We start from the raw sequence: 19621 nt of genomic DNA on the forward strand, positions 1-19621 counted from the left end.
TACCGCACTCATATTTAATAATACAATTGACATTAACGAAAAGGAAAAGTGCAGTACAAGTGTACACAATCCACTAGCTGGTAGCATAGCAAAGCGAGAACTCGATCATTCTTTACACGATTACCACCAACTCAAGGTTGCAAAGCTTCAAAATTTAACAATTTTTTCTTGTCCGTGTTTGAACGTTTGCATTGTTCCATTGTGCCACTCTTGCTAGAATACCAAATCCTGTACAGTACGCTGCACTGTACACTGTACTATACTGTACAGTACTGTACTGTACAGTACTGTACTGTACAGTACTGTAGTGTAGTCTACAGTACAATCGTGTGTCAAAACTTGGACTGCAATTCAATATTGAATGTTCTCGTACTACAGTCTATGGTACTGTAAGCTAGATACTGTAAAGTACTGTAGGCAGACTGTACTGTAACGCACTAATTCAAAATTGATCAGCCCACCTGATTATCTATGGGCACAGCGACAACGTTTCAATGGTATCAATCAACTCTGTACTGTATAGACAATAATTGAATCATAACAACTTATTTTTTTTTGTCTTTTAATTTTAAGTAAACAAAACGTCTTGAATTTCTTTTTAACTTATGCAGTTCAAACGGCGACTTCATGGACCGATCAATCTGATACAATTGCTATCATTGCGACGAAGTGTATGACACTATATAGACTGGCTCGATGGACGGTAATGAAAAGGTCTTAACAGTAATAATGACCTTGGCTTAATCATGCTTATATTGTATCATACAGTTGATACGCAATTGATTAGCTATCTTCCCATCAGCTTTTGTTCATAAGCAAACTTCATTTTGTGCAAAATGGATGTTGAACTTGGTAGCCAAAATACCAATGATGGTGGAACGAATGGACAAGATGGTCATCGATCGCCGCCTAGCTATAGTAGAGTACGATATGAACAGCAAAGACACAAGGAAGTCAAGCGTGTTCGTATCCTATCCATCATGGTTTGTGTAATGGGCATTATCCTGGTATTGCTTGTTTTCTTGCATATCGTCTTTACGAAAACTACAAATTATTTGCCGTTAATGTTCTCATCCGCTGGACTAGTAAGTATCATTACCAAACCATGCTTTCTGCCTCATGACTGCAATTGTCATCATAGTAGATTTCAAATGGGATAACTTTGTCTTCTACCACATCTTCATTTCGCTTGCAACAAGTTAGATTGCGCTATCTTTTCTAAAAAAAAATAGGGCCACATCGTCTTAGTAAACTTGTTTTGACATGTTTTAGTTTGTTACCAACTTTTTTAAATGATTCAACTCTTCATTACTATCGCTTTCATTGATCAATTTTTTCATAAGGCCGAACACTTTGTAGATCGCCGTAGTTTCCTTGCGATATACTATAAATCTCCGCTAAAAGCAATATGGAAGTAATATCGCAGCTAGATGTTAAATTACTCTACCCTGCTTCTACAAAGGACCATTGAGGCAGCTGCGGTCACGATTACAGAAGTAATGAGTGTCTCTACTCCACCTAGTCCTTGCTAGGTACGAGTACTAGTCTATATAGAAATTTCTAGTAGAACGAATTTTTTCAGTACGTATTTCTTAGCCGTAGTAGCCAAGCTAACAAAAATCCAAGTGTTACTATTCGATGGCAATTTCATTGCTTACTAGATAAATAGAAAATGGTGCAGAAAATAGTAGATGCTAGATCGGTACGTACTGTAGTATCGGCTAATGCGGTTAAAACGAAAAATCTCCTCATTTATTTAACATTTCGTGAAATGTTCGATAGTCGCTGCAGCATGCTGTAAGCATTATGACATGGCTATATTGCCAAGAGTCGCCAATTTTTTGAATCAAATGTATACTTTTTATCATCATTTACTGTGATTATACTGTATTTTACTGCACTATATAGCATCGTAGTTTCGCATGGACTGTCCTGATTTTGTTAAGCGCTTTGTGTATGATACGATGCGCTAAGCATTTAAATCAACTAGGATCGGAACATAATAATACTGTATTTCTAGTCTGGCACTTTTATATACTGTATACATGTTACTGACAGATTCTAATCTTTGTAGACTATAAACCGAAGACGTCATTCATTTTTTTTTTTTAATCTGTCTCGACTTAACTAGATAAATTTATCGGCACAATCAACTTACGTTAATTATCAACTTTCTCAACTGGATTTAAATGTTCACTTTACGCCTCTACGCTGAATATTAATGCCTATGACTTATAAGCACTTATCATCAATAAATTTCAGATCGTTTTCTGCAGCAGCGTTCTAATCTATTCCAGCAGTGTGGAGAATGGAACGAGACTTTTAACATCCCATGTAAGTCTATTTACAGAATTATTCAAATTACAATACAGTAGTAGTCTGATTGAATACACCGTACACAGATATCTACACCAAGTTGTATAATGTGTTAACGTTTTAGGTTATTGTTTTGACAGTTGATGTTACTATTTAGTCGCATTGCTAAGTGCTATGTTTAATTAATTGGTTGAGTTAGATCTGGTCGATGTTGCCTTTCTACATTAATTTCTCTCTATTACATAATAATAAAAAAATATTTTGCACTGTACTTAATAATATAGTCGTTGGTCCTTGCAAGACTGCAGACAATGTACGGTACTGCGCGTAAACACATTACTAGATTAGGTTAAGCAGTAGGGGGCACTAAAAGGATAGCAGGCATCGTACTATGGAAATTAATTTTGACCTAATCTGAGCAACCTCAGAACGTCAATCAAGTCTTTGTTCAATCTCTGACCAATCAGCTTTATGGACGTACAGTACAGGACTGTGATTGTTAGTACAGTACTTTGTAGTTAGATTACGTAATGTAGCTTGTAAGTTGTAAACATAGTTGTCACCAATAAAATCATTTTGGTGTAAAATGAAGTAAAATAAATTTAATTTTTTGTTTTGCTCGATCTGTTTTGAGCGTACCGTTTACCTATCACTTGTTTGTCTAGTGTAGTAGGAAGAGTTAAGAACAAAGTAAAAAGGAAATATCAGTAATTTTATACAAATTTCCAAGCACACACTTCAATTCAGTAGCGCTTGCTGAATTTACTCATGTATCAGCGCTGTAGGCTGCCTTGAAGGCTTGAGAAGACACCTGCTCATCCTAAGGATTCATTTTTTTTAGATACTGTATTGATGTGAATGAATGAATTAATGAAATGACCTTCTCACTCTAGTCATATTAGAACTAATGTACTGGGCTCGGTGCATACGTCCTGCACAGTACCAGATAATACAGTGCAGTCAGCACCGTACTACTTTATCATATACTGTATAGTAAAATAAAAAAAAACTAATTATTATTTTTATATTCGTATTTATTATCTTTTATGTGTTTACTGCCAATTCTGAACTTGAACTCATGTGAAAATGAATCTTGTGTCAAATACTGTACTGTTATGGTTCGTACTACGAATTTCGTAGTGTACATTGGCCATAGGGAAGGCGACATTTAAAGTTGTGCGTGGGTTCAACATTTTAACACCCATGTAGCCCTGGTTTCCACAGTGTTCCACGATAGTTCCCATGAAGAACAATATAGTATCCAGTACTGTCATGAATCACTAGATAACTTTATCAAGTATCTAGTGATCCTTGGTACTGTCTACAGTGTCCAGTATTAATTCAAGAGCAGTTGATTATAATTACACGGAAATTGTAGTCTTTCAATGGATACTTTGCAGTGGTCTGCTGAGTCATTTTGCTGCATTCATATTTATATATGCGCTGCTCGATGTACAAATTTGCAATTGAAATTTGTACTAAATGTACTACTTGTAAGATAATTTATAATTATAGAATGGAAAATAAATGTTCATTTTATGATCATTGAATACAGAAAAATATTTCGTACTGCTTGTTGGGATGTTGCTGCATTCTATCCTTCGCTACTGGTATTGTGAGTGGATTTAATGCCTTCCAAAATAGTATTGGTACATCAATCATTATCAACATTTTCATCTGCTTTTTCAATTTGATGTGCACTTGGGCCATCTATGCCGCTGGCTATTCTATTCACCATAATAGAGTGGAAATCACTGTAAGTACTGTACATTGAAGTAAATTGGAGATATTGGTATGAGTGCTTTCCTTGATAGATACTATAGTTATTATTGATAATTAAGATATACTTAAATTGAACTGACAGAGAGCATCACGATGTGTGCAAAGTTCAACCTTACCTTCTCCACCAAGTTATGACTCCTGCTTGGCAACTACGGGCACTCCATCACAGACAAATTTGCCGATTTATGTTATAGAAACAGAGATCGTAAAGCTCCCTAACTACGATGAAGCATTGAAAATGAAAAAGTAACGACATTCGATTGCTATACGAGCATACTGTAATAACAAAATTGACCATATCATGAATTTACTTTTTTTAAAAAAGTAATATTAAATTTAACTTAAAAATTAGCTTTGTTATGATAACTACTTGTAGCTTGTCCGTATTATAATTATAATAATTAATTATAATTTATTGGTAGTAGAGAGTGTAAGTCTAGATATAAGATACCCAGGAAAAGATCTCATTTTTCTATAATATAGTTTAATTTTACTTTTCCGTTGTGGAATCACTTAATGCTAACTATAATGTATATGTATAATAGTTTACGGACGTAGCGTAAATGTTCTGAAATATCCGGGTTGTTATTGTAACATAAAGGCTACTAGCTTGCTTAGCAAACTTAAATGAGATATGATTAACCGGTCAAACGGAAGTCTTCAAGTACCCACATTATTTTATATTATACTGTATATGAATGCATAGCTTATCCATCTGCTGTTATGTGTATTATACGAGATATTAACGCTCCTTCCAACTCGATATATCAAAAAAGATCTATACAACCGTGATTTAGGATATGGATAAGGTCCAATTTTTGTAAATATGCATCAAATAACGTACAATCGTTTACCTGATTTAGCCGATTAATTCTATGATATTCTTATTCACATGTGCTAAGATCTGATAAATTTGTACTTCTTAAAATTTGTTTTTGTCGGCTGAAATGAAACGGTTCCTGTTTTACTACTCATTAATAATTACTGCCTACGATTAACTATTCATCACATATCTTTAAGATTGTGGATATTGTTATATCAATACTATATAGATACGCATACTAATGCTGTTCCTGTTTTATGATCAAAAAATGAAAGATAAGTTAAAGCAATTTAAGGAAATTACATGGAGACACTAAATAGTAATTTGTAATTATAATGCGTTCGCTGAACTAGCCTATATCTGTGATCTACCAATTTAACTGAAATAATGATTGCAGTTTTTGCCAAAAATTTAGTGAATTATCTTGTCTTCATTGCTTATCTATCTTTTATACGGTGTATTATCTATTTATTAAAGTTTTATTTTATTTTGCATTCTTAATTGCTGTTTTTATTGCTTTTTTCCTTGACGCAGGTCTCCTATTATATATACCGGTATATAATTGCGATATTATTACTGTCTATGCGGCGCTTTAAATCTAGGATGAGGTTATATTTAATTCTGTACTTGAAAATTATGCTTCCAGCTAGACATTAGCACAACGACTATACTTTCAGAATCAACAACAGTCTTTGGTAGCCAGATAGAAAACTAATAATGTAAAAGCATTATTCCTGTTAATACTAAATGAATCTACCTTTGTGCATTAAATATCATATTGCAGACTGCCATGAGCTGTTTTAAAGCAAAGTTGTAGACATGCATAGTTGTAAAGTTGTAGTTGTGTCTCGATGGTATTGATAAAAATGAAGCCCATGTACAAGTACGTAGAATAGGTATTTGGTGAAACACTGGCCTACTGCTAAAGGTATACTATATCACCGCATAAATTTAACATCACAAAAATAAGTTTTTAACCCTTGCAATCACTACAGTTCACTGATGTTTCAAATTTACCAATGTAATCTCTAGTAGGGACTACAGTGTAAAATAATGTTGAGCCTAGCATTTATTTGCTTGTCATTCTAGTATACGCTACCACTAAAACCATATACAACACTGTACAAAACCAACTAAGCAGCTCATTTGGATGGCGATTGTAGACAGTATAGTATATCGTTTCAGATATACGCTTGAGTTGAAATGACCAGCAAACTGATCAGGGTCTCTGCATTTTCAGTACATTGAACGACCGTTTTCTGTCCTTCTCTTTCTTTTTTCAGTATAGCACAAGTAGTGCCTGTCTCTCCTGTCTCTGATACAGGTTTTAATTTAGAGAGAGATACGTAATCTCTCTGCACACCGGATAGAATTCTTTATGTACCATACAAATTGTAGATACAAATTGGCCAATCCACACTCTCAACCATCTTGACTATTTCACCGTACTCCTTAATGAGCTTAAATGAGTAAAACGTCATCGAATACGTCATCGAATGCATTGATAACTATGTATAGTATTTACTTGATATATATAACATCAATAACTATTTCCAAAGCTTCCTAGACAATAATTCATCAATTCATGACATTGTTTTTGCTGTGTACTACTGTATAATTACAAATCACCAGGGTAAAAGGAAAACAACTGCTAACGGCATTGTCCCTGCGGTGCGGAAAACATGATTATCAATTAATTACATCGTTATGAGACAATTAGTGATATGTAGTTGCTAATGAGATTGAATTTATCATAGTAGAATATACTATAGATCAGCACTGTATGATACCTTCAATACAAGTTGATACAGTTTTTCCCTAGTTTTTTCTAGTCAATTAAAGTGATTAACGATAGAATAGCTAACCAAACTTAATCCATTTAATAACAGCAATCACTGTATCAGTGCGATATAGGATACTTTTTTTTCACTTAGTAAACGGATGTTGGAATTGGAATATAAATTCCCTGCTTAAAATCTAGCATCAGATATCGATAAATTTACTTGGATTAATTATTAACAAACACTTGTTAGCGCTACGTATACTGTATGATAGGATCGATGCCGGTGCTGTCATGATAGGGATGGCGTTATAACAGATTTTCTACTTCACGCTTCCGTAATCAATATGATTTTGGGAAAGAAATTTTAGAAAGGAAGATCTTCATCACTGCCAATATTCTTCAGTTAATAGAATACATGTTATACAGGATATCATCGATAAAGATAACTGAAATCCATGGACTTAGATAGAGACAATAGCGGATGTCCGCAATCACCGTCTTCAAACTTAGAATCATTCGATAGCCCTAATCAAAGAATTACTAGCAATCGAATATTTCGATATGGTTGGATCCTTATGACTATTGGTATAGGGTGCTTCGTGACGAAATCACTTTACGTTGCTCTAACGCCTGGAACAGATAACTTGACAATCATTTACTTAGCAGCGGGCTGTGTAAGTTGATTATATACAATTATAGATATTTGTGACAAGATGCAATAACATAAAAGTATTAAAACGCTAAAGGTAAACTTTACGTATTGCAGTTAATTGACGATACAGATATTGTGAGCATGTTATGTAAATATCTATTTTTAACTGATATACGAAGACCAGATTACAAGTAAATGAAAATAAATTATCAATAAATCATTTCAAAATACTGTATTTTTGTACGCAATAAATTATTTATCCAGAAAAAATTAGTATTCCTGCCGTATTTTGACAATTAAAGCAGTCAACGTTTATTCACCTAACTCAAACCGAAGTTATAGCGTACTGTATAACAATATTAGTTTCGCGTTATATAAGTATATAATGTAATCCATTTGTAATTAATAAAATTTAATCCCAAAGAAGATTAACTTCGAAAAATTCTCAAACATATATATATATATAACATATATATAAATCTTCTGTTTTCATTTGTAAAAGTATCTCAAAGCAAATTATCGAATTCCCATGCTAGCACTGTATCATCTCAAATGTACTTAATTGTTATGATGATATCAACAAGTTGTCGTACGATATAGATTCATAGATCAATTGTTATGAAATGGCTTGGATCTAAAAATTCATTTCATAACCAAATTAAAAAATGAATTATTGATACTGGTCGATTGTTATTACCAGGCTTACTAATCTTACGCTAGAGCATTTAATTAATCCGATGTGTGCTGCTTGTAGCACTGAGCTCCCATTCTACACGTAGCATCAACTGGTGACGCTGTCTTCCTCATTGCAACCAGATTCAGTTTTTGACTCTTTTATGGCCTAGTATTACCATATGATGTTCCACAAGAAACCTCATCTCTTTAAATTTAGTCGAAAGTGACAGATCTTTATCGCATTTAATACAATTATAACTAGATGTGGTATAAGAAATTTGTTGGCCGCTAGGCTTGGTCTCAGAACTAGTCGAAGCTTATTTATTCCTATCTTATAAGATAGACTTTAAAACAAGGCTGTTTAATTAACTCACTTTAATGAAAATGATTTATCGATCAGATTGACGGAAATTAATCGATCTTAAATTTCAGCTTCGGATCTTATGTTGTGATTTCATTCACCACTAAGTATCAATTAGCTATATAACATAAGATGACATATTCGTCATTTACTATGTGCCGCTTTTAATAAAAAAATTGGTCGATATTGCTCCATTGAAGTAAAATTTATTTCTTTTACCTACCCACAGATTATATTCAGTGGTTCCTTGATTATATTCGTATTTTGGAATACCTCACGCGCGATGTCATCAATAAAAAGCGTAAGTGAAATCCCATTTTTCTTGCATGAATATTTAGCTACTTTCTCACTTTTGCATCTGGTAATTATGCGATAAGTCACAAATGAAGCTTTCCAAATAACTTGCTGCATATAGAATTAAGTAATTTAAGAAATCTCTTTATTACGTTAACTAGCGCTTTTCGTAATCAAGCAAATTGAGAGATTATTCCATAGTCGAGCTACTAGCATAGTATTAAGTAAATTTAAAAAAAGTTGAAGTAAATTAAATTATTTATTGCTACTGGATTAATAAAATCCTTAATCTCTCTAATTATATTAAATGCACTCTAAAAACTTAATAACATTAATTGATTTATATTCGTTTTAGCCCTGCTATTATTATGGCATCTTAACACTGACAACAGTGTTACCGTTAATAAGTTTTGTTATATGTATCATAAATGCCGTGGCTGGAATTAATGTAGTGGCTAAAGCAACTAACATTGTATTGTCAATCCTATTTATGGCGGCTAGTGCGATTATTTGTATTTGTATGTACGAAGTTAGTCAGAACAGACGGGCAACAGTGAGTATTAACACCTGCAGTGCAAATAATAAAATCTAATAAATCTTCGATTTATTCAAACTAGCATTATTACGTATGATACTGTATCTACGGAGTTAAAATCTTTACTTGGATTTGAGTTACTATTTCATCATGCCACTATACGTATACTCGTATAGCCAATACTGATTATTGCCGTGTATTATTTCGATGATATACCATATGCACGTCGTGCCACCAACAGTGCCATCTGTTAAATTATTACATCGATTTAACGTAGTTTTGTAAACTAACAAGATTAGGTCACAAAAATTAACTTAGATAAATTTGTTAAAGTTAGTCAACAGACGGACATTTAGTGCTATTTAGAAGATAAAAGCAGATTGAATTTGTACTGGTAGTCATGCAAATGTTTCCTGTATTTTATCTGACGCTACGCCACCACTTATAGTATCGATTATTGTCTACTTTTAAATGATCCATTATTTTAATTCGTTTTAATTGATAATAATCTCATAAACACTATTACACACAGGAGCCTCATAGATCAGAAACAACGCAATCAAGGTCTTACATCATTCCAGTCGCTTGGGATAATCCACCACCTTATCATCCACCGCCAACTTATCGTTCGAATCCACCCTCTGCAGTAGATTTAAGATCTACCAACGATAGCTCACAAATTAACGACAATGAGCTTGGTCGTTCTCATGTCATCGACAGTCGCAATGATCAGCAACCAAAAACTTATTTGGTAATTGCATCACCACCAAGCTATGATAATGCTAATGCCAATAGTGAACGATAGGATCATCGCTGAAGTAAACTACTGAATAGGTCTTTCAGTGAATGCCACACTTTAATGCAGATTGTACCCCTTCGAGAAAAAATTTACTGGTAATATCAGATAAATTTTTGTATTGATTTCGTTAATCATTCTATTTCCTTTGCTGATTATTAAGATGATAAACAGATCATTCAGTAATGCTGGCACTCCATTTGCTAGATAGATTTTATACTGCTATACATATATATAAGCACAAATACATCACGGTAGGGTTGTATATTGCGTAGTTTAATTTATTTATAAAGCCAATATATTAATCTAAACCAAATTATGTTTCATTTTAATTTTTGTTGGATTATTTTTATATCAACTGTAACTAAAAATAATGTTGTAGCATAATCGTCCGGAGGGATGAAGTTAGCAAAACAGGGTGATTTTGCTTATAAGTTAATCAAATATTCCAATCTTACATTGGAAACATATTTTACATTCTTGGCTGATGCATAATTTACGATAGCGAAGTTACTATTATATTTCACACGATATGATTAAATCCAAATGGTAACTGCAACGGAATTGACAAGTGTAACAATATTATACATGTAAACAATTTTCTATCTTACCACTGTATCTAATATTATTTTAAATGTTGTTTTACTGACTCATGGCAATGCATCCTATCGAGGATTATCATGTTTCATAAGTTTTATCCAAATTGAAGAATTTAAAATAATATCTATTACTTACCTCATTCTGTTGCCGTAATTTCATGGCAATCTTTCAATATAAATTAATACAAATTTACAGTACTTCCAGTTACCACAACATAAACGATACGATGATAAGTGAATTACAAAAAGCAAACTATGAAATTAATGTGCTTGAACTCCATATCAAAGTCAAAAAACTTGATTATATTTATAAAATAAAAAAATATCATTTATTGAAAAATGTATCGTTGAATCAAGGTTGCAATTGTCACAAAAGAGAAGACAAATACAATGTATCTGCTTTCATAGTGATTAAAACTATAACAAAGAATTTAAGCTGATCATAATTCTTTATAAAAATTTTTAGAGAAAAAGAATAAATATCAATAGTGATTCAGTGTCCATAATTAGAAGTATAAAATCTAGTATAGAATGATATCGCATATTAGGCCGGAAAATCTCACGGTAAACATGTATATTTTCGTTGTAAAGTCTTTTGCATTAGATTCATATATTAGTTTAATTATGAAACTAGAATTATTTGGGAAGCAAATGATAATAAGATTTAGCAAGAATCTATTAACTACTGACCAATTCCTAATATTTAGTTATGCACTTCTACTGAGAAATCGTGTTATTTATTCTCAATGTTTATCTAACTGAGTCAGACTCAGATATGGTGATTTAATGGTGATAATGTTTATGAAATAAATATAATGAATACTTTAACCGCTTGATAGTATGCGACTAATCAGTCGGTGAATAGTTAGGCTGACAATATAAATAGGTGATTTACGTAAGTAGCATACCTCTACAAAATTTAATGACGATAAAGAAATAGAAGTTGTTTTTAAAATACGGCCTGAGGGGCAGGCAAGTACAAACTCGTTTTCTTAGTTTAATACTATGTAACGTTATATAGAATTCAAATACGGCATGTCGAAGGAATCATTGAATACCATTTTTCATCAATTTTTACTTTCGGTTAGGCCGTAACCTATATATCCGTATATAAAAGTTAACGAAAACAGAAGATATTACGATTTATTATCGACTGGTTGCTACGCTTAATTTACCAACTAGAAATGTGACTTCTTTTTGAACCTAAGTTATAACATCAGATTAAAAATGACCTATAGAAATATATACTAAGCCAGGAGGAGGCATATTTAGCATATGGAATTCTTATATTTTGATGTATTCTCTTAAAGCATATCCCAGTCTGACTGCATTATTCTAGAGACATACGATTCTTATCCCACTATAAATACTTGTCAGATCATTTAAGAAGTAAATTCTGCATTGCTTATTGCATTAACTCACCGCAAAATGAAAGCTCAAGTGTCATCGTCGTGATGGGATTTTGCGACTCTCGACTCTAATCTTAGTTTTGAATATAGGACGGCTTGTCGAATGGCTTTAATTCAATAGCCGAGTTAAAATAGACAATTATACTTGCACGTCTGAAATTTACAAAATTACTAGAATGCTTGCATTTCTTTTAAATGTATATCACCTTAAATCGAAAAAGAGGTTAGCCCGTTATGCACTACCAATAGCAACGAAATTCATCTATTGGGTAGAATAAAATAGCTACATTTAATCGAAGTATTTCAATATTTTATTTTACTATAAGTAAGATCCATGTTGCTCTTACAGCTAGAAAGAAAGAGACTAAACACATTGACGTTTGATTGCTGTCACTAAGTAAGCACAATGTTATCGTAGTATCAGGCTTAATACCAGAATGGGACAAAGTTTTAGTATGCGTTAACCGATAACTGAAAAACTTCAAACTAAGAATAAAAATATACCGATGTCCAATTTTGGCATCTATGCCATGGAGTAATTTCAAAGTAAATTTCACTGATAATTATAATAGAATTCAACTTATGGTAATAATATTAGCTAATTATACTAGCGGTTTATTTATTAATATGACTATTTTATTAGTACTTCTTCAAGAATATCCTACAGTACATTCCGATGAATAAAAGTGCATAATCTCTTACATATTCTTTAAAATATATGCTAGGGCTAAGCTATGCCATGCAAGCATAAAGCGCAATACTATTTACCGACAATTTTCTCTTCATAGAGGTGAATTATGTCAAAGGTTTTAATACAAACAATATTGATTATTGCACTCAGTGAGCGAAGTCCAATCAGTTTGTAATTTATTTGAAGGAATTAAAAATAGTCGGCACGTGCTCACTCTACATTCCTAATACGTATTAAAATTTTCAGTACTTTAGCCACGCGAAGCAATTAGTATTTAATTCCTAGAAAGTGTATTATATTGTACAGAATTCTTATATAGTAAGTAAATTTTTTATTAAACAGGATGATAAAATAACTACTATGAATCGCATTATGTGTAAGATACACATCTCAAATATGTTATGACAATGTATGTAATGATGTCGAAATTCCTTGGTATTGCTCCGTTTTCTATAGCGAACTCAGATCGCTCTAAGTGTAATTATCAAATTAGAAAGCTGTAACAAATTAATAGAGTGCTTTTATAAGTGTCAACCTCAACTCAAATGGAAGTTTTTACTTATTGATTGATTGATAAGGTTCTTGATCTCACGCTCATATCTGCTCCACTATAATTCAATACACAAGTGGCTACTGATAATAATAAATTGATTTCAGGATCATAAAATAAGTATAGTAACCCATACGACTTAGTATAGGATGTTTTTACGATTACAAAGCTAATGCAAATGCAGTAAAGTTTAAATAATTAATGAATACTCTAATCTATTCCTTAGAAGCGTATAACGGTGTTTTCTTTAGAGCCATCATCATTTATTAATTAAGATTCTGTATTTTATAATCATCAGTCCATAAGTTCAACTGTTAGACTACGGTATGGATCAGAGTATTTCAGGTGCCAAAGAAAGTTAATGCTAATAAGTTTAGAGTTCAGTAGTAATGCGCAACATGTAGTAATACTACATGTCATCAAAACTCTTATTATTCACACTCTAGAAGGTGAACTTTAGCATTGCTTTATTTATCACCGTACGCGTATGTTCCTATGACCGTTGTACGACCCTTAATTTTTAGGCAAGCCAGCCGCATAAATGTCCTATATCTAAAGATAAATTTAAGATCAAAATCATTCGGACGGACAAATAATAATGATGAACAAGGTTAATCGTAGGGATCAAGGTTAAGGTTAGAGGAGATTTAAGTGTACGTCATCTTTACTGATACTGCGTAAAATGAGGATCATAAATTCATCTCGTAGTCGATTAGTAGCTGCTATATAATGACCATTTGATCGTCATGTGAACTATGATCGCTGAATATTTCTTAAGAATTATACTTCTTACAGAAATTTATTAGATGTAAATGTACATGACCGTCAGCCATCCACTTAAAATTGAGTTCGGGTTGAAAGTCATAGTAACTGTTGTAAATATTTATTATAAAGATCATACTTTATGAAAATCAAATTAGTGACTGTCTCCAACTGATGCTAAATTCCGTTGACCAGTGATCAGTTTTGTTTATTTATAGAAAACAGACTCTCCACAGGATAGCTTTACTGTCATTTTATTGTGGTTAAGGTGTTTCATATTATTTTTTAATAATTTAATTGTTTCTGGGAACATAAAGAGTCAGAAATTTTATCGATAACATAAGTATGTATCTATTATTCTACGTGCCTTAATAGCGAAATAAGTAAATTAGAATTCATTATTTCAAGCTATTACTCTTCATACTCGTTTTGGGAATATAGTGAAAGAACTGTTTGATTCAATATATGATTATAATAGGAAGCAATATTCGCTGCAGTTGCGTTCTTTATTTTGATTTGCCGGAAATCTAATCCTTCTAACACGAAATTCTGTTTCAGTGCGTGAATTTTTATTGCTAATTATTACTTTAATAGTTGAAAATTTACTAATAAAATATGAATACAAGTATATAATCATAATTTCTTCCGTCTGACAGTAAAATTTTATTGATGACATAATCAATGCATAAGAATGCTTAAATCTTAAACCTTAATGTAGGACAAATGAATGCTACTACTATATTTTTTTGCATTTTGCTTTTCATGATATGACGGATTTAGTATTTTATTCACATATCAAACATTCTATATACTGTACGTGTATATGAATATAGAATCAACTGTGGTCTATTGCTCGTAAAGATGCATTATTTTGTGAATTCAAAAACCTTCAAGAACAAAGAAAAGCACAACAAACTATATAATGAATTACGATAGGGCACTCATATGCATTTGTGAATATTAATTTGAAGTCAATAAAAGTCGATCAAAAACTGATTATTGTAATACAGTCAGGAATAACTAAAATGATTATGGTAAAAGCTATCATTTTAATTATTGTTATGTGGAGTAATTTTTTGAACAGGTGATGGCAAATTCAGGCATAATCACGTACAACTAAAATAAATAAATAAATAAATAAGCAGAAAGACATTTTATTTATTGGCAGCAAAGGTCCAAGTACAGTGCAGTGTTTAGCGTATCGGTATAATTAAAGTTATTAAGTCGCATAAACTCCCTATTAAGATATTTAAATTAGCTGAAAAAAATTTAGCTTCGTGTACAATGCATTTATTTGATAGGATACTTAGTGAAAGATTTCGCAATAGAAGTACTGTAGCATAGATCTACGTTAGTATAATACAATCACCTTCTACTTATACTATTACTGCTTCTGCAAGGCTAAGGTACTATATCGAATCTGTCACTAACATCAGGTGGTCTATATTGGCATAATCACATAATATGGAAATAGCTCTTTCGTGGAAATATTACAAATAAAAATAACAAGAAATGGTACTGATTAAAGTATCAGTATTATCGGAATTGAACTGTCAAATGTTTACGAGTATCATATAAGCGACAAGTTCAATCCCGGATATTCTCAGTTGCGACTATTTCGGCCCTCTCATATTCAAGTTCATAATAGCCAAGCCAAAAGAAAATCGTTATTTGTTATAGTACCGGTAAGTAAATTGTAACACATACCCATAAATAGGCTAAACTACTTCAATCGCTCATTTTCCATTATAATATAAGCCTAATAAATAAGATAGAAATAACTACGTTATCTATTATTAATTTATACTTTACTCAGATATGCACCGGATGAATCAGAATCGGAAAAGCAGACAACAAAAACGACATCTACAATTACAATTCCTTTTACAGTATACCATTTTCGTAATTAGTTTATTACACTGTCTGTTATGCCTAGTCGGAGCATTACAGCTACAATTTGGAAAAGGGAAAAATGTCACGTTTTTCATCTCAGTTCCATTGGTAAGTAGAACTGTTTCAATTTAATTCAAGTCTACGAGAATACTTATGCATAATCGATATATTTGTTTTTTAAAATTACTTTTGGGCTTAAAGTGCATTATAGTATGGCCGTTAATTTAAAGATATAACTATTGTAAGAGATAAAACCTTTCAGCTTAGAATCTTTCTGTAATTTTTGATGTACGTAGAGTACAAGTTATAATCAGTGGGAGACAAGTTAGTAATGCTAAAGTATGGTATGTCTGCGAGTATGCCAAGATTTGCGCATAGTTATCTATCTAGAAACCACACCCACTAACTGCAAATATGTATAACTCTAATTGCAATCTCAATTTACCGGTAACAAATCACTAAATAAGCATTTTATAATCACAGTTGTTCAGAAGATTTCATCTGTGATAAACATTTGTTTTATCAGGCCTGAACTCTAATCGTTCATTCGTCACAATCGTGACTTAGGTCTAGATGGTACCTTTTTTATCATCTAAGATAGAATGCTTCCTATGGGATTCTTTAACATAGTATCACATAAATAAGTAAATTTAGAATAGTAGGTTGTGCTGAATTAGTCTTAATCTGTGACACGAAAGAAAACCCAATATGAGGCTATCTATTTTTTGCTCATTATGTGCCTCGATCTTAACATTCTGTGGTGATATTTCAGTTCATTCTTAAATCCTTCATGATGCTGTATTTTGAACATATACACTGAATATTGATAGCATCCCCCAGTTACTAAATGAGTGCCTAAATAGAAATTTACAGATTAAGTAACGATATAACGTAATTTAAATATTTAATTACTAGAAATAAGGTTATCATACAGTTATGGCTCTGCTTTTGCATTTTATTTAACCATACTTTTGTAATTAAGCAAAATATTTGCTTACTATTACTTAGTCAGTAAACAAAATCCGCACTAAGGCATATTATAAACTAATTTTCCTATCCGCGTTGCTAAAGCTCTAGCTTTGAAAATCTGTCTTGAAACATAATTTTATATCCGATTCCTGCTTATAAATAGCGTATTAAGTTGAAATATTCTTATAAGATCCAAGACTCACTTTATTATAAAATTCTTGTAAGAGAGAGACATAATAAGTAATAAATAATAAAGGCTTAGGATATCTTACACGGGAAAAATGCTCTACATATTTTAAAATATCTTAGGAGATACATACTTATGTGCACTCACTAACGGATTCAGACGTTAGTTCTCATGGAATTTTTCTTTATCTAACAGTAGCTTGACTGCGTTCGTTTAAAGTCATATTACAAAAATTGTTGTCATGAATTTAGCACTGTAACTTGATAATTTATAGTCTAATTTATTTTATTTCTAATAATGCTATTAATTTGTATTTTAGATTAATTTAATAAATATTATTGCCTTTGGTGGCTTAATTTTAAATCGTTATTTTAATTATGGAGATAAAAACAGCGGAAGACTTTGTAAGGTAAATCAGTTCTATCATTTCTATTACCATCAATTTACTACATAAAATGAATGAAAGAGAAATAAACTGGAATTGAACTTAATTTCACCTGAAATCCTTATTATGTTATCGTGATAATTTATATCTAACGTTTCGTTGACTTTCTTTGTAGTCCTATCTTGTACGAGGACTGAGGTTTTTATCGATTGGAGGGACGGCTGCAATTACTACAATGAGTCTTATTACTGTCGCAGATAATAAAGCTAACACCCTCATCTTTGCTGGTACTAGTAATGCATGTATGTTGATAGCAGTGTTACTACTCAGCATTGCAGATGCCTTTCTGGCGATCAGATATAATAAGGTTTGTGCAGTCTGTGATTTTAATTACCTAAGTTAATCTATCTTTAGTTGCAACCTAAAATTTGAATATATAGACTATTCTATATTGCTCTGTATTAAACGTATTGGTATATTATAAAAAAATGAGTACAATGAAATGTTAAAATTATCGTTTAAAATGATAAATGATTTCAATTAGATTCGACACACTTTTACTAATGGTAAATACTACTAAAGAATTATAATACAGCCATTGCCGAACCTTATCTTCTTCAAAATTAATATTATATTTTCACCATTTTATAAAGAAATATTATTTATTATAATATAATTGATAATTTCTATACTAGTTAAAGGCTGTAGAAGTGAATTATTGAGATCGATTCATTTTAAATAACTTTGTATCTGTAGATAGATATTCTAAAGGTATGAATTTTAACAATATCCATTTTTGCTATTTAGCTTTATCATGCTAGGAGTACGAAAAGAATTAAAGCGTTGCCACGTATTAGAGTAGGCGATCCTGACAAACTCGAAAATCGCTTGATAAGTCTAAACGTGTACAAGATGCCGAACGAAGTACTGAAAGTGTCGACTACATAGATTATACAATATCTATCGTTAATAATCTTTTCTATCTCACATGCAATAAGAATAATTGTACATACTGCGTTGTAAACTTATTATAATAAAAGGTATATAATGCAGTGCAATAGTATTTATCTTCACAATATATTAGTTTTAAAGAGATTCGTATTTCAATATCTCATGTTGGTGAGCGTATTGACCATTATGAAAGGAATGTATTTGCAGTCAAACATACTGTAGTATTTTTATATTTGAGTCACTAATAGAACTTTAAAATATAGAATTTTAGCTACTGAAACTTCACTGAAGTTGTTATTGTTTATCCATGCCAATTATGATTTAATCTTATTTAATTTGTTGGTTATAGGCTGCTTGAACATTAGTTGTCTAATATTCTTGAGTACAATTTAAATTAATTCGATGACATTTATATTTAAAGGTAAAACATCTTTGTATAAATATACTAGAATTAAAAGTATTAATATCGCTGCAAGTTTACAGGATAAGATAAACCAAATAATTTTATGAAGCATTTGGCATAGAATTTTGTCTAAGTTGTTGCATTGTTGACATTTCAATCGATGGTATATATAAAGATATACTAAAAGCTTGCATTTTAATTTAGCCTAACCTGTAATTGTTACCGGTACCCAGCTGAGTTAAATTTCTACTTTATCTGCCTATTGAACTCTTGCAGCATTATTTGCTATCGGTTAGTCAGTGTTAGACCGAATGCATTGGCGACTTAACTAAACCTTGTAGTCAAAATACCAATATCAACGAGGAGTTTTAAAAACGATAGCTAATACTGTACAAGATACCGTCGAACTGCAAATGTAAAATTCAAATACCGATTTTGCTAGTGTAAAGCTAGTTGAAAATAAATCAGTATGGAATTATTCATAGAATACAGTAGCTGTAGGATCAAATTCGTTAGCAATCTATTTTTATGCTTTGATTTGAGTGTCAATACAACACACTAACTGCTGATTTCATCACATTTAGGCAGTATAATGATAGGTTGACGAATATGATGATCCAGAACTTATAGTTATAGTTTTAGTCAACTGCAGAGTTATGCTGAGGCTTCCTTTGTGCATTCCAATCATAGGGTAAAAAAGGCGATATATTCTTTACTTAATGCATAATGCTGTAGTTTTTCTTAATTCAAGATCTTGTTTGAAATGTTAGCAATTCCATTGGCTATCAAGAGGTAGTAAAATAAT

At 31.7% G+C, this 19621-nt stretch overlaps 3 protein-coding genes across 3 annotated transcripts; all 3 read left to right on the forward strand.

Moving 5' to 3' along the window:
* Positions 1 to 836: 836 nt before the first annotated feature.
* TRIADDRAFT_58220 (uncharacterized protein) lies at positions 837 to 4348 on the forward strand (the record flags this gene model as incomplete). Its single annotated transcript, XM_002114064.1, has 4 exons — positions 837 to 1085; positions 2263 to 2334; positions 3872 to 4072; positions 4181 to 4348. 4 exons carry the CDS (start codon positions 837 to 839, stop codon positions 4346 to 4348), a joined length of 690 nt encoding a protein of 229 aa, XP_002114100.1.
* Positions 4349 to 7159: 2811 nt separating this feature from the next.
* TRIADDRAFT_58221 (uncharacterized protein) lies at positions 7160 to 10026 on the forward strand (the record flags this gene model as incomplete). The annotated part of the gene is made up of 4 exons (XM_002114065.1): positions 7160 to 7378; positions 8622 to 8693; positions 9042 to 9239; positions 9754 to 10026. 4 exons carry the CDS (start codon positions 7160 to 7162, stop codon positions 10024 to 10026), a joined length of 762 nt encoding a protein of 253 aa, XP_002114101.1.
* Positions 10027 to 15846: 5820 nt separating this feature from the next.
* On the forward strand, positions 15847 to 18410 carry TRIADDRAFT_58222 (uncharacterized protein; the record flags this gene model as incomplete). Its single annotated transcript, XM_002114066.1, has 4 exons — positions 15847 to 16029; positions 17397 to 17486; positions 17638 to 17829; positions 18270 to 18410. 4 exons carry the CDS (start codon positions 15847 to 15849, stop codon positions 18408 to 18410), a joined length of 606 nt encoding a protein of 201 aa, XP_002114102.1.
* Positions 18411 to 19621: the final 1211 nt, after the last annotated feature.

This window comes from Trichoplax adhaerens, genomic scaffold (genome assembly GCF_000150275.1).
Source record: "Trichoplax adhaerens TRIADscaffold_7 genomic scaffold, whole genome shotgun sequence".
Lineage (NCBI taxonomy): Eukaryota > Metazoa > Placozoa > Uniplacotomia > Trichoplacea > Trichoplacidae > Trichoplax > Trichoplax adhaerens.